Source organism: Haliaeetus albicilla, chromosome 1 (genome assembly GCF_947461875.1).
Source record: "Haliaeetus albicilla chromosome 1, bHalAlb1.1, whole genome shotgun sequence".
In the NCBI taxonomy this organism is placed as follows: Eukaryota; Metazoa; Chordata; class Aves; order Accipitriformes; family Accipitridae; genus Haliaeetus; species Haliaeetus albicilla.
The window spans coordinates 23,995,869-24,012,034 of record NC_091483.1 but is presented as its reverse complement, the minus strand read 5'-3'; the positions used below and the strand labels follow the sequence as shown (position 1 = coordinate 24,012,034).

At 39.7% G+C, this 16,166-nt stretch overlaps 1 protein-coding gene across 7 annotated transcripts in view; it reads left to right on the top strand.

Moving 5' to 3' along the window:
* The first annotated feature begins 24 nt into the window (after positions 1-24).
* Positions 25-16,166, top strand: part of TECRL (trans-2,3-enoyl-CoA reductase like) — a 69,241-nt gene continuing 53,099 nt past the window's right edge. Inside the window, exons 1-3 of one of the 7 annotated variants that reach the window (XM_069782128.1) lie at positions 25-368; positions 11,952-12,086; positions 15,058-15,109. In XM_069782128.1, the coding sequence (XP_069638229.1) occupies positions 135-368; positions 11,952-12,086; positions 15,058-15,109 (421 nt within the window). In that variant the 5' untranslated portion in view covers positions 25-134. The remainder of the gene's footprint in view (positions 369-11,951; positions 12,087-15,057; positions 15,110-16,166) is intronic. The other 6 variants (XM_069782093.1, XM_069782133.1, XM_069782112.1 and 3 more) reach the window with 6 other exon arrangements.

Here is a 16,166-nt window from a genome sequence, read left to right as displayed (position 1 = left end):
TCTTAAAATGGAATGCCACTTGACCTTTCGTGTCTCATCAGTCTGTGATTGTATTTAACTGATGCAGGGAGGAAACATTTTCCCCCTGGAACTGTCCCCTGTTGATATGACGATCGCTACTGCTGGGTCACACCATGCACAGGAGGCAGAAACCCAGTGCTCCGGAACACAAGAGGGATCTTGCAGCTCATGGAGGAGCTCTGTCCACGTCCCACAATGACACACGCTCTTTTTTCAACTTCTCTCAGCTTGTGCTCTCTGCTGGCCATCTCAAATCACCACCAGTGCTCAAACATTCAAAAATCACTTACTTTGAAGTGGAAATTCTTGATATGCAAAGCAAGAAGCAGATCTGCATTGTGGACAAGGTGAGTGTATTATTCCAGCATGCTGGGGATGTGCCTGGTTCACACGGTGCTAGTTCAGGAAGTCTGTTTTCACTCTGTTGTGGTCTTATTCTCTAATAGAAATACTTTCATTCTTTTCTTTGGGAGATACTCAGAACTTCTCGTTAGTCACAATCCTTGGCTGCTTTTCTCCAGGATTTTTACAAATAATCCAACACTGGTTTCTTTTAGACCTCCTGGCTGCTCTGTGGACTCAAGATATGTCCTTAGGATGTCTCTTGACACTTAGATTGCAGTGTTTACTTCAGAGCATGATACTTAAATGTCTACTTCAGAATGGATATTCTGAATACATTTGTAAAGCTTAGCATCTCTGCAATGCTGTGGGTTCTTGTTGGTATCTAAACATACTCAGCTGCACCCTACTTATCAGATTGGGCAGGAACCTGGCAATTTTTAAAAATTTTTATTTTTAAACAAAGGGTCTTAACTAAAAAAGCAGTGGTTTTTTTTTTTAATAATGTGAATTAAAAAAAAAAACTACAGTCAAATTGTATAAGCAGGATGAGAGGACAGGGTAGGAAGGAAGTTTATGACACAGTAAACAACAGCTGAAAACATGCTTCATAAATATTTTCATCACAGTTTTTGTGATTCATTGTCCCTCAGCAGAAGAGCTGGTCTCTTGCGTGCCATGAAAATAGTAGGGTTTTGAGGCTTACTGTTTTGCTAGAAGAAAAAAATAATAAAAAATTCCCTTATCCTCATTGGCAACAGCTGGAACTGGTGGATAAGTTTGCTTCAAATGTTTAATTTAATGCCTTTGAAATATGCAGGGTAGAATACTACCAGATTTCTAGTGTTCTTGATTGTTTAAAGGGTGTTTTTGCAATTTGTATGCCTAGTTAAAGCTAAATGTCTCATTTGTTTATTCTTAATGTGGCAAAATATTTTTTGAGTTTTTTTTAATCTAGCCAAAGGGGAAACATGTACAAAATGGTCAAACAAATATGATGACTATTAATACCAGTTCTAATGATAGTGTTTGCATTATTTAATTTACTGAGTGATATTTATGCAGTTATTAAAAAGGCTTTTCTAAATACTATCGTGAATAAGGTTTTGATCCAAAAAAAGACAGTCTGTTTCTTATCTTAAGCTTTCCTGTAGTGTCATTAAAAGAAATATATTAACATAAACAGAATTAGGCGAAGAGCCACATTTCAGGAATCCTTCCATGATGTATGGAAGAACTGTAGACTGCTGGGACAATAGCAGACCTGCATTTTAATCTTTATTCTGAATTTTGATGAGCCTGAACATTTTCTACACCTTCTCCAAACCATGGATTCTGCCCCTGTAGTGGTAGAAAGAGAGTGACGAGTGGTGATTGTGAAGTACTGTCTATATAGAGATAAAATACACACAGAGGAGCAATAACTAAACTGGAAGTGTCTGTTCAGGAATCTATGTTAAATTTACATGGCCATCGCCAGCAGCATGGACCTTTTTTTCTTTTTTTTTGGCACAGTACCAAGGGATTGGTGCAAGTGTAGTGCAAGGCTGAGATTTCCAAGACTGCCTAAAGAATTTGGATTTTGAATGCACGTTCACCTGGCTAAGTCCCTTAATTTGCTGTGATAATCCCTTCCTAAGGCAACCCTGAAAGTACAGAAGTTGAGTTCCGTACTTCCATGAACACTTGCTAGTATTGGTGAACTTCATTTCAGTTGGTTATTAGAGCAAACGAGAACATTTTACTGGATTATGCATAATCTTCTGCTTAATTAAATATAACACTGATATAAAGCCAACATGACACTTCTAATGCCTGTTTTCTATTTGTAAGATAATTATGATTAGCTTCATTTCTCAGGGTTGCATGTAATAATTACTTGTCAGGACTTATAATAGGAGAGAATAGGAACCATAAATTTTAAAATGTATGTATTTACACTCTTATTGCATATTGTTAGTAGTTCAGACTATTATGATTTAGCAAATACATTTTTAATACTCTCAGATTAATAAATCTAAAGAGACAAAATATATTATGATGGCAGAGAGAAGACCCCTTCTTTCTCCACCTAATAGAAATTCAGACAGAATGATTAGATGATTAATGCTATGTGGTTAAATGCCAGTCACTGCTTCCAGAGGGTTAGTTTCTATGAGACCCTTGCATACACATATGAATCCTATTCAGATTAGTGGAAGCTCTGTAAAGTCTGCAAAATGATGATACATCTAACTAGTTTCTGTATCTAGAAATAAATGATGTCTTGTGCTCAATGCAGTGTCAGGGATTTAGAAGAGGTGTGTTCGGCTGTGTGATCTCAAGGAATCAATTGACATCAATAGGCTTTGGATTCAGCATAAGTAACTGTGAATTAATCCTCCATCTATAAAATGAAAATAACATTATTTCCTTTAGCTTTCTTACCCATCTTATACTTTGGGGAAGGATCAGTCACTTATATTAAGTAAAGTGAGTGGTTACTATAAGGTCTTGATTGTCTTTAAGATTGTCTTAAAGGAACAGAATAAATACATATTTGCCTGTTTTTTAAGCCTGTAAGATACATTCACATCATATTGCAGGCTTTTCCACAGTCAGGAAAGGCAGAAAAAAAATATTGAAAGAAAGTAGTAGAAGAGGAACACCCTAGTTATCTTGTCCCATAGTCATCCCCTCCAGGAGCTGGGTCTTGAAGAAAAATACCTAATCTTGCAAAACTTGAAGTAAATTCACAAGTATCAGCAACACTGGTAGTTCATTTTGCACATGTGTACTTTGAACATAAAATTCTTTATAGGAGTATCATTTCTTTAATTTAATATTGTCAACCTGCTCTGGGGACTTTCTCTGCTATGGATATGACATTATGCAAGTAGTTTGGTGCACACAAGCTTTTCCAGTGACTTACTTGAAGATTTTAAAAGAGAAGAAATAGCAGTGTGAGATTTTTTTCCCCATATTTGCTCTTGGTACAGAAATTAATTCTGAGGTGAGATGTCATGGGGAAGAGGCTTCAGATTTTGGGGATGGGGAGAGAAGGGAGGAAACACAAACATGTCTCAAAATTTTTTTCCAGTTATTCTACAAAATGTCTCCAAACCGCTTCTGGCAGGACAGCAGACACCGTGAAAGGGGGTTACCTTTGAAAGTTGGAAAAAGGCTTCAAAAAGGAGTTAGTAGGGAAAGCTAATTTAAGCCAAGGCTACAACAACCCCATCCATTTATCCTTAAAAGCAGTATATAAAAGCTCAGAGGAGGTACCCTGGGACCGTACTCATGTGAACAGAGGTATCCACACTGATGTGATGGCAGCTGGGGGGACAAAAGGCACTGAGGTTTGGAGGAGAGGTACGAGCAGCCTCCTGCTCTGCGCACTGCCCATGGGAGGGCAAGAGTCCAGGCGTGTGGGTTAGATTGAATGATGGAGTCCTGGGTCTGTCTTCCCTCCTTCCCTCCTTCCCTCCCCACTCCCCAGGGAGGCAGGCACACTGCATGGCTCAGCTGTACGCAGAGCATCTTGCCTGACCCGAGGTCCCCCTGCAACCCGGGGAAGGATTTCTCAGACCAGAAAGGCATTTACCCAAGCAGGCAAAGGCCTTACAAGAGCTGGTGGCTGAAAGCCACAATCAGGCAAATTCAGCCAAGAAATTTGGCTCATGTTTTGACAGTCAGTCAAGGGGTGATAAGTAACTGTTGGGCATCTTGTGGGTGAATCTTCAGTCTCTTCAACATGCAAATCAATACTGCATTTTTTTTAAGATGTTCTGTTATTGAAACACGAGTCATACAGGTTTCTTGCTCAAGGAGCGAAAGAAATATTCGGCAAGGAATACATCTCTTCTTTGGCCAGTGTAAAACAGCAAGTGAGCCTAGATGATCACAAGTCCCTTTTTTCCTCACAATTTATTAATTTCTATGGATGAAATTCCCGTCTGTCTGTAAAGAGGAGAGGGCATGTAATTAGTGGTTTCTTGTTAGAAATGTTTTCAGTGAGAAAGTCCCAAAATGTCTAAGGATTTTGGCTCCCATATTTCTTCCAAAAAGCTACAGAAAATGGCAGAACATGCAAAATTCCTCAAGTCTTAAAAATGAAAGAAAATAATTCCTTTTTGTATTTTTTAACAAATAAGCCACATTTTTCATCATCAGCCGCAACTTATGAAAAATACATAGCTACTCAAAAACTCCTTTACTGGTACGTTATTCCAAAAGCCTGATGTAGGTTAGTTTTAAAGTTATCGATGTACAGTGATTTGATTTATAAATGCTGTTAAGGCAACTCATAACTGTTTCTGTTATAGCATTCGTTGTATAATACTTTTTTCTCCAAATTAACTTGTAGTAAAATGTATTTTCCCACAAACATAGTGCAATGTAATTAATTTTGCATGAGTTGCTTTTAACGCAGAAAGTGTTACACAGTATAGTTTTTACAGAATAAATCACCTTTGGGGAAAGCAGCAGAGAAAGCTTTTTCCCATCAAAAGCCTTAGAGCTCAGTAGTTTTGTGCTATATGATTTTGCAAGCTAAGCTATAAGCAGAGGTGCGAACTCAGGTTTTGGCCACTACGCAGTGGCCCTCCTTTCCAGAAAACTTCTTAAGGCCTCCAGAAGAGAGCTTGCTTGCCTGCAGGAAAGAGCCTCTTCTCTTCATGTGCTGTAAAGATGATGGAAGCTACTTTCCTACTGTTCCTTAAGCCAGTTCTCCATGCACCCAGTGCCCTCTCCCTCTGAAAACTCTTTGGAAAACCCAGTTACTGATAGTTAAATGTTTGTGGTTAATGATATGTACTGTAGGAATATTTAACTATATGTTTGTGAGTGTAGACATGCCCTGCAATGCCTACAATGAAAGTCATGTGAACATTGTTATTTTTCTGAAATTAAAGGACGCTTGCACGGGGCCTGTCCTTTCATTACACATTTTTGTCATGCCCAGCATAACACAAGGCTGCATCAATCCGGTCACTTATATATACAATTCTTCTTGCTGTTAAATATTACACAGTATATGTATTACCACATCTTTTGCCAAATATTAATTAGGGCTTATTCTGATTACTCTGAAAGGCTTGTCTGTCTCTGAAGGAATTCACAAATTCACAAGCATTTTTGTTTGTAAAGCACCTAAAACAATAGCATCCTTGTATCTGCTCACTATGGCTTAACAATACAATGCATTTACACTGGCATGACAGCAAAATCAGATACATGCAGAAATGGTATCTGCAGGATCAGAAATCTATTACTCTCGCCTGTGAGTTGCAGCTCTGTCACAGAAAGTGAGCAGCCAAGAACAGTCATCACCAGCTCTCTTTTGCATAGTCACCTCTAGCAAATAAAAATAACTTCTCACATCATGACTTGGAGGTTAGACATACCACGTTCATTTTAGGTGAGCAAATACAATCATTAAAGTAGACAATGAAACTCTACAAAGGAACTCTTTGCAGTACCAGGACATTGCCTTTTACATCATACTCTCCTCATTTGCTTCATTCTAGGGAAGTATAGCAAAGAAGTCCTTTCCCTGGAAAGAGATTAATATTTTCATTGCCTTATATAGTCTTTTTTTCCCTAAATCTTGCAAATATAATATTTCACTTCACAGAGCTCTATATTCTTCCTTGTGGAGAATGAGCAGAACCTGTGCACTTCCACAGCGGCCTTATTTCATGCACAGAATTTTTAAGATCATCACCTTTTTCACTCAAGCAATCTGTCATTAGAGATGTCCTGCCTCTGATGCCAAAGATGCCCAAAGGGACTGAATAACCAGCTATGTCAAAGAAGGGGTCTTCCATGGTAAGATCACACGTTGATGCTGAGTCCCACAAACTAGGGATTCCCACAGCAATACTGGTGAAGGAACATGGACACAAAACTAGTTGGACATAGGCTCATTGCTGTGGAAGTCCCCTTTTTTACTTCCTTTTGGAAGGAGGATTTCATGGTGTCTTGTGTCTTTTACTGTATGTTTTCACAGGATCCAGCACAGTGGGGATCTGGTCCCTGCTGGGAGGTGTTGCAAGAAAATACATTGCATTTACAAACATGTTATAAAGTCTATGTGTTTTCTTGCCCATAAGAATTGAATCTTATGCCTACCCTGCCAGTGCTGGAGGGGATGACAGTAGTATTTTCTTCCTCAGTTATTAGTTACACATGGTAAAGTAGGTAAACATATTCAAATTCTGTTGAAGCAATGCATTACACTCATTTTTTCCCACTCTACTAGAAATTCACATCATTTTAATGTCAATATAGCTACAGATACTTTCAGATGAAAAGAGGCAACTAGACATATTAATTTCTACTTGCTCTTTGCCATCACCATTCTTGTTTCAATATGGCTTTTTAAATGGAATACCTGGGAAAATGGCCTTTGATTTACCTAGATGAGAGAGTCTGGGGAGGGGAGAAGCTGGTAACTTTAGGGCATTTAGCATTTGTGAAGCGATAATTTAAAGAATTACAGAAGATACTACAGAAGACTAATGCTTCAGCTGATACTAATTTTCAAAGCTTAGAAGTGCCTTTAAATACATCTCTCTTATACATCTCTCATTTTAGATAGAAAATTCTAAGCCTGTGGGGAAGAAAGAAAGAGTGGAATATAATAAATCATCCAAAAAATCAAAGCTTGATTCAAAGTTCAGTGAAAACAAGACAATGAATTCTTGAGATACCAGTGGTGCTCCAGCTCTTCATGAATATAAGCCTTTCTGGTCAACAGTAAAAGCCAGCTATGCTCCCCGAGCAGTGAATATTGCCAAAGTGTATCTGTAGAGACAGATTCCCAGCCAGTGTGAAAATGTCCTCTTTCCCAACAAAGTTATGACATTTTACCCCAGCTGCAAGTTCGCCTTATTGCATCAAATATAATTCACAGATTATTGCAAATTATGAGTGTACTGGAGCAATATAAGACCATAGGGAGCTGTAGGTGTTTTGTTACTCTAATAGTTGATCAGAACAACCCATGATGGAAATTTAGGTGTATAAAGGCATCTCACATAGGCATTATTGTAGCATTAAAATACTGCTGCCCATGATTTATTGGTCCATCAGAACATGCTTCAGGTTCTTCCTGAAATCAGACCTGTGATTCTTCACAAAGTACCTGAGCCATGTAGTAATGGATCTACAAATATCTGGCAATATATATTAATGTTATCATTAGAACATATCTGCCTATGTTTAAACAATTTTGGATTTTAAAAAGTCCTTAAAATGCAAGCTTTCCTTTTTTAATATATACAGCTCTTGTGCTACAAGAGAACAAATTGTGGCAGTCAGAGAATCTCTACCAGAAGTACAGCAAGCATCTCTTTGTTGCACTTGGTATTGTGAAAAGTACTTAGATTTCTAACTGACCTGATGATGTCTAATTGTTCTCATATATCACCCTTGTTTCTTCCCATTCCTTTCCGCTTCTCAGCTTCATACTTCCCCTCATGGTCCACAGGGGGCTTGCTGTCTCTCCATCTTTCCCTGCCTGCTCTCCCCATCATAACTTTGGACCTACTGGCCAAATTTAAATGCATCTGGAAGGTGGGGAGGGAGGAAAAAAAGGCTCAAAAGATTACTTAGTTCCAGCTTGTCTAATGGAAACCGGTGCCTGGGTAGGGTAGTGTTTCAGAGCAGGGAGCACAGGCAGAGTGCAGCCTTCACCCCTGCTGTATGCCAGTAGCCAGCTGTCAGCTCAACATGCACATTCTGACTGGGCGATCAGCAAGTGCTTGGCAGCAAAACATGTTTCTTGCCCAGTGGAAACACCATAGGAGACAGGGAAGGGATATGGGGCAGCTGGAAAAGGCTTTGAGGTCCTTTATTAGTAGAAAGTAAGGCTTTATTAGCCCTGCTACTCATACAACCTCTCGTTTTGCCAATACATATTCTCCTGTGAATTTTCTTTGGAGCTGCTTGATCTCACTCTTGCTTTTTGTTTTCATGCAGTCCCCCAAATAGTTTGTGACCATCCTGTGCTAAGTATTGGTTGAGTTTCTTGGGTGCACTGCTTGATTTTAAATGTTAGCAGCCTGCATAGGTATAAAAAAGCAAACATAAACCTCTACAGCCATTTGCTAGAAAAGGGAAGGCAAATTCAGTGAGATTTCACAGCTAAGCTATATAATTAATCTGTGCTAGGACTGGCAATCAAACTCCAAACAAAACCCTAAACCTCACTTTCTTCCTGCAAGGAACTGGTCAAAATTAATTTTTTTTTTTTAAAGTGCATATCCCAAATGTTGTTTTCTTTGCAAATTACAGTGCAAAAAAAATGAGTCTTGAATTTTTGATGAAGTAGAATTTGGGAAAGATTGTATTACAAATTAATTTTGGAATATTTCAATCTGTTATGACACAATAGATATTTCATTTTGAGTGCAATTTATTTTACAATTTAATAGTGATTTAAGTACATATTATTTCCTATTGGGTTATTTTCCATGGCATGAGAGCCATGTGTTATATTATTTTACACTATCATGATTGATGTGTCATAAAATAATGCAAAAGTAATGAAAGTTCCATACCAATGAGAAATAAAAAGAAATGGAAATAACACAATGAAATGAATTTTCAGCATGTTCCTGAAGCAGGATTTAAAAAAACAAAAAACAAAAAACATTTTCTATTTCATTTTTTAAGTTTGACGTCAATACAAATTTACACATCCAGAGTTTTGCCAGAACAATTCCATTTCCCTGGTAGAAGAGTTTTGTAACAGAGGCTTCCTGACTGGTTCTGCTGTTAAGCTCTCAAGGTGAATACGGCAACCTTACTCAGTTCCCTTTAACAAAAGGTCAGAAGGCATGGAGGCGTACCAAGTCTAATAAGATTTGCTCAGAAATAGGCGAACGTGGTGAATTCTGTAAATTGAGGGATGGCCTGCACACCTTCTGTCTGCTAATGGATTGCATTCTCTTTGCTTCCACTCTCATCTTTAGCAGAGGGAGAAAAAGCTCTTTCTGGTGTCTGACACTTTTTCTGAAAATTTCTTGCAAAGGGAGAGGATTTTTTTTTTTTAAATAAGTACTCAGCAAGCAGTACAAAAACAATATAACATCTTTAGAGACAAACTTGGCTAGTGTAAATTGACATGACTGCACCCAGCAAGCATGTGGTTATGTGTATTCTTAGATAATTTGACCCATAGTCACTGGAAATATTAGTCAGTTGGATTGTCTCATATGCCAAAGTTCATGTGACCACATAATAATCTAGGAGATTGCTAAGTGATATGGCCCTCTACTCACATATACTGGAACTGACTTGAGCTAAAACCATAGTTCTGAATATATCCAGTTTCTGGAAAAACTGTCTTGAGATCAGAGCTAGCTGTTTGGTAGGCAGTTCATTGCAGTCTACAGAGTAAAATATTAAATTCTGTCTAAAGCCTTTGTGTAGCTGCTGACAAAATTTATCTGTATGTAGTTACTTCTATGTCATCTCCACAGTGAGCTCATCTGTTTATATCTCTTAGGACATGACCAGGACACTGGTTCACCAAGCTAACAAGAGAGCAGCGTGGGACACACTGAGGAAGGTTACAGTAAAACACCCGATTTTTAATACTGTCTTTGAAAATTAACAATAAGAAAAAGTAATCCGATCTAAAAGCCAAATTCACAAAACACAGAGATCAATTAGAACAGGTGTTTTCCTGATTAACTTTCTGTGAAATGCTGCTGATTTCTAATAATACAGCATGGTCCCAAAGCAAGGACAGGGTGCAAAAGCAGTAATGATGAAGTATTTGTTGAGTGCTGAATTTGGAAATTACCTGGCTTTCCCATTAGGTGGTTATCTGTTTTGGAGTCAGATCCTCAGCTGCAATAAGCTGATGTCACCCTTTTGAACAAATTTACCCAGGCTGAAGATGGAGCTGTCTGTGGTTAATGAGCAGCTGGAGTGGCAGAATTTCTGAATTCCCGCAATTACAGAAAATGACTGCCTGTTGGAAAGTAGGTGACTCAGCAGTGCAGTGGTACTGACATGTCACAAAGAGAAAAAATATTCAAAGGGAAATATTGAATGAAAGATCACTTGTTTGCTAAAATTCTATTATTCAAATTCTTATTGATATTCTGCTAACCTCTAACCCCTAAAATAATTCCTTAGTGCAGGAACTGTGTGATGCAATTACATACAAAGCACCAGATTTGTTATAATTCCTTAACTTACAAATGTGAAAAAGGTATGAAAGTGGATAACTACCTGATTAGCTTGCACCCACAAAAGGCAGTATTAACTTCCCATAATATCTTCCACTTAGTGCTCTTCCTTGAGTCGTAGCCTAAGTAACTAATACGGTATTTTAAATCTTAAGAAGAAATGTGATGCTTTGTGCACTGCTGCATAAAGGAAGGATAGAACTGAAATGGATGACCCAGAAGGTCCTTTCATTCTTGAATTCCTAAGAAATGAAAAGTTGCCTCGAATGGAAAAGTAAAAGTATTTTTGCTATGAAGGTACAGGAAAAACAGGATTTGAGGTTTTTAAATCATCCTTTTCTCAATGAGAAGTGTAACGAACGCAGCCCACACCTGTAAAATCTGCATCTCTTCATAACATTTTTTTTGTGGAGAAAAAGTAGTCTTGAACCTTATACATGCTAGAAACTTACCAGAAAGTTAACTATATTTAAAATCTGGTGTTAGACTACGAGTTAAGAAGTTGGAGGGAAAACTGGCTTGACCATCAAACGTAGAAGATATGTGCCAAGTAGGAGGTGTTTTTACAATGAAATCTGTCTTGTTTTAAATAAACTAAGGGTGGTCCTTCACTCTGTTTTCCCTTGAAAAGGGAAAAGTTGAAAAGTGCTGAAATAGAGGAAAAGGAAGGTTAGAACACTTTCAGAAATAATTTAAAAGAATAAAAGGAGAGTAAGACTAATAATTACAGTGAAATGTTCCAGGGTGTTTTATTCAGTTAGTACAAAGGGTAATAAGAGCAGATGCTGTTCCAGTCCTTACAATTCTTTAGCTTGTATTGATGCACAATGAAAAGAACAAAAGATAATTAATGGTCTACGAAGAGGACACTCTTAGTAGTAAGCTGATGTCTCAGCATCCATCTTCACATTGATCAATATTAGAAACTATAACTTCACTGGTTGTTTTATGAGGCCTTTAAAAAAAAAGGACGCAGAATTATCAAGATCATAAAAAAATGTATTTCATTCTTTTGTGGCTATGGCCTCATTATTCTGCCTGGGAAAGGACACTGCGATTCCTTTATGTCACAGCCCATTCTGAAGCGGAAGGTATTTGTGTTATTTTTCAACTTGCTATCTGTGTAGCTTGTCTCAAGTGGAAGGCTCCTTCTCTAAGCCAGCTGGCCCATAAAACAAATGTCTTCCTGCCCTCCCGGCTGGATGTGTGCTCCAGGCCTTCCCTGGGCAGATGCAGCCCGGACAGCGTGGTGCCGTGCAGAGCTGCCAGACTGCGACGAACCGACCAAGTATGCGCTCTGCCTGGGCCTGAGCTGGCAGGATTTAAACCAGCTCTAGCCTAAAGCAGCTTGGATGTACTCCGGCTCAGCAGTGTTCTTGCTAATGAGCTCTGCCTCTCTCAAAGGTGCGGTACAGAGCCCAGTCCCTGCCAGCTGCAGCTACGCGGTTCAAGCACCAGCTTTGGAGGTCGGGGAGGTGGTGGTGTCTGGTGGTTCACGTCACACCACGTGGATACGCTCACTGGTACGGCTCGCTCATTGTAAGCGCAGATCCTGGCAGGCACTTTGTAACTTTTAAGCACCTGAGGCATGTAAATGGTTCTATGGGTAGACCTAAACCACAAGCTTATAGTAATTTTTTGACAGCTAAATTTAGGTGATATCAATCCCATGGCTGGCATAGCAGGATTTGGAGGGGAGAAAGAACTGAAAGCCTCAGGTTGAAAAATGGGAGGGGGATGTAAAGGTAAAGTTGCTAAGAAGGGCTGGACTAGAAATTTTGCACTGATTGAAGGCAGCTCTGCCCTGAAGAAAACACATACTCAGGAGTGCAGGAGATGGAGACCATGGGCTCTGTTTTGAGCTAGCACTGCTCTGTGAGTGTGCTAAGCTTAACAGTCTTTCAGCTTCCCTTGACTTAATCAGATGATCAGCTCTCCAGAGCACGGGTTGGCCCTGCATACTCCTTCCCAGAACCCGGCATGGTGAGATACTGATCTCCTGTAGGGATGCAGGCCCTGCAGTAATGCAGCTTATATTGTATTTAGAAAGCCAGATCATCCTCCATCACGTTGGAAAAGACCATCCCTGTCCTTGAGCTGCCAATGCCATCTCTGAAAACCTGTACACCTGCCCTGTGCTAGGACACATGACAGATTTTGGTCTGCAGTCTTGTGCGCCGTGTAGTTGTTGCCAGCTAACAGCACTTGCATCCGTATCTGACGGATTCTGGGCTCCAGACCTCACAGGTGTGAGAAGGCAATTTCAGATACTTTTAGAGGTTTTGAAAACGTAACCCCTCCGTCTCCTGTATTCAAGTGCACAGCGGTTATGCACGTTGCAAGAAAAGGCACATGTAGACTATGGGAGATGTGCTATTCTACTGGATGTTACGTGGAATGGCTTAAGTGCAACGAATACAAATAAAATATTTTCTTTGCTGTTTGAACTGAGAAAGGTAAGATGGCTTCTTCTATTATTCCCTGTAGCCAGGAAGAAAAGGGACCCAGCTGGCATTAGGAACTCAAAGGGAAATGTCTCTTTCCTGGCCCAGTACTGTTCAACATGGTTTGGGTGCAACACAGACCTTGGTGATGTTGGTAAGGGGGAAAGGGTACATCCTTGGTTTCAAGGGGCCCAGCCTTTGATTTGGGTGGAGTTGGCATCGCTCAGCAGGCACATCAGAGAGACAAATCAGGGTTTAAGTAGATGTTCACTTACAGCAGTTTCTGCAAATAAGGACCTTTGCAATGCCCAGTAAAACCCTCTGTAACTGTGGAAAAGAAAGGGTTCCCATCAAAACCCAAAGGAAAAGCTAGGAAAAAATCTGAACTTTACATACCATTTAGCACAGGTATCATTTTACAGCTTTAGATCATTGAAATCTGTATTGAGCTCTCTGCCAGTTCATATCATTACTGGAAACAAGTTGGCTTATTCCTAAGCACTAGTGGCACATATATTGTATATTTGCGTGGGGTGTCAAATTATATTAGAGCAAAACTTTTCTGTCTGTACTGATTTGTTGCTTTTGAGTCAGCAGTTTTATTTTCTTACATCAGTTTTTCTCCAAACTCAGTCTTTTCAACAAAACAACATACGTTAGGGTGCTGACTGATCTCTAGTAGCAGGATTTCTTATGTTCTTCTCTATTTTTTTCATGGTTATTGTCACAGTTCACTAATATCACTAGTAAGTAAAATAGATATATAGATAAACATCACTAATCACACTTGGAAGAACTGGGGCTACAGGCTAAAGATGGTGCCAAGAACTAAGCAAGGCTCAGTAAGTTGATTAATGTTTAAGCGTATGAGTTCTAACTAATGCAGTGAAACAGGAATTGGATTGCCCAGCAAACCCCATAGAAATCTTTAGGTGGGAAGAGACAGACAAGCTTCTGCAGAGCAGAACTGTTGTGTTCCTCTGTAACTGCCAAGGAGGCTGTGTCAGGAAACTGCCACATTCTGGTTAGACTGAGGGAAGCTGGAAATGAGGTAAATGAGGTAATGAGCACCTAGCCAGGGAAAATGGTGCCACGGCTGTTTCTTTACCTCAACCCAAAGAAATTCTGCTGCTCCTCAAGATTTTGCTATATATCACCACTACTTCATACTGGTATTAGCCTATGCTGCACAGGTGCCTAAAGTCTCCAGGGAAGATGTTTTTCTGCGTTCTGCTGTCTGACTGCAGCAATGAGGTCTCTTGCTAAAGCCAAAGCAGATCCCTATAATTAAGACACAGTTCAATTTACTTCTCAGTCTCTGTGCTTAAATGAACAATATAGAATATTAAATCAGTGTCAACTGCAAAGGGATGGTCTTGTTAAAGACCAGACCCCCTTACCTCTTGCCACCTCAATCTCAAGCTCAACATATTACTTCCTGAAGTGTTCCATTGCCTTTTCTTGTAAATGTAAGGTACTTCTAAGACTTTTGCTCTAGTAAATTCTGTGTTTCTCAGATACTTTGTACAAAGTGTATTAAGAAATCAATATACATAATAAAATAGAGCCTAAAAGGCTTCCAGACTGCCATCTAACACTGTGACACCTGAATTGCTTCAGTGCACATCAATGACAGCATGCAGAAGCAAACTCATTTCAGGCAGAAAGGACAGAACCTGCCCCTCAGAAAAACCCTTTCATGTCTCTAAGAGATGTGCCCCAGCATGCTTGAACCTAACTTTAAAGCTAACCCTTCAAGTTGTCCCACTGGTTTGATCTTGGGGGCAGTTACTGCCTCAAGCAGGGCCAGCAGCTTTCCTTCTTGACCCTTGGGATTTTACCCTTCCATTGGTCAAGTGGAGGTGGTCCAGGTAATGTATAAATCAAATGTGGACAATCCTTAATAACATATCAACATGTGAGAGCAAATTTGCTGATTTGCTTCATTATTGCCTAAGGAACTTGTAGACAAATTGAATCATCTTGTTATTAGAAGAGGGGAGAAGGGATCCTCCAGTGAAGAAGACAGAAGAACTAATCTGCATGCATTTTGTTTTCTTTTCCAGGTACCTCCATCATCTACCCTTCTTGATGTGAAGCACAAATTTCACAAAGCATGTAAGTACTATGGCTAGCAGGCTGGAGGCATGGTTAGAGGCCTTTCAGCTTGGAGAAATTGTCAAATTTATTTTTCATGAAATCTCGCATGAAAGCTGAGACTGGCTTGACAGCTCCAGTGCTAAATTAGAACAGTGTTTGGACTAAGTTTCTACTGTAGCTATCACAGATGTGAGAGGCTGGAAGGAGAGACTGCGTAATTTATCACTGCCAGCCCATGAGCAGCAATACTTTTCTACCCTCTTTTTAACATTACTCGGTGTCAATTCAAGACCACAACTGCATTTGCCCTCCCAGTGTTATATTAGATAAGCTTCGATAACATTAGACTGTTTCAAGCTGGCCTTAAACAGACCATGTAGACCAAACAACTACTGTAGTGGGGAACTCGAGCGCAGAGCAATTAAATGACTTACCTGGGATCGTGCAGGCAATCTGACAGACTTCTCAACTGACTCAACCACGTCCAGTTCCTCAATGGTCAGGACAACCTCCCTGTCTTCTAGTACCACTTTTTTTTGTTTTTCATATCCATGAGGAGGGGAGAAAATAGTGGAGGAGAGGGTGATTTTTGCACATAAACTGCAGATATGGACCTTGTACATGAGAAAAGATGAGAGCAATCATTCTCAAAAATCCGTCTTTTCTTCCTATCAGAGAACAGAGCAGTTTTAGTGGATGCTTCCTTTCTGCCTCCTTCTCACCACATGCCTCCAGCCCTTACTAGAGGGAGGTGGTTGAAAAAGTGGGAGAAAGAGCAATGAAAGTAGCCAAGTGCCAAAGTTTGATAGCATTTAGCTTTATCCACTGAATTGCTGGCCAGGATTTTGGGGAGTGGGGCCAAATGTACCTGAAACCTACAGGATGTATATGTGTGTATAGTGTGCCTTGAGTTCTGAAAAGACAAAATACTGCTGTATTTGTGTTTCCAGAGATCCTAACTGTGCCACCCTTGTTCTTACACTGAGAAATGTTTCTCTCACTTCTGCCTGTGGGAAGTAAGGTGCTACTTGTGATGAGGACTGGTAACCTTGAGTGTCACTCATGTTTGAGATGT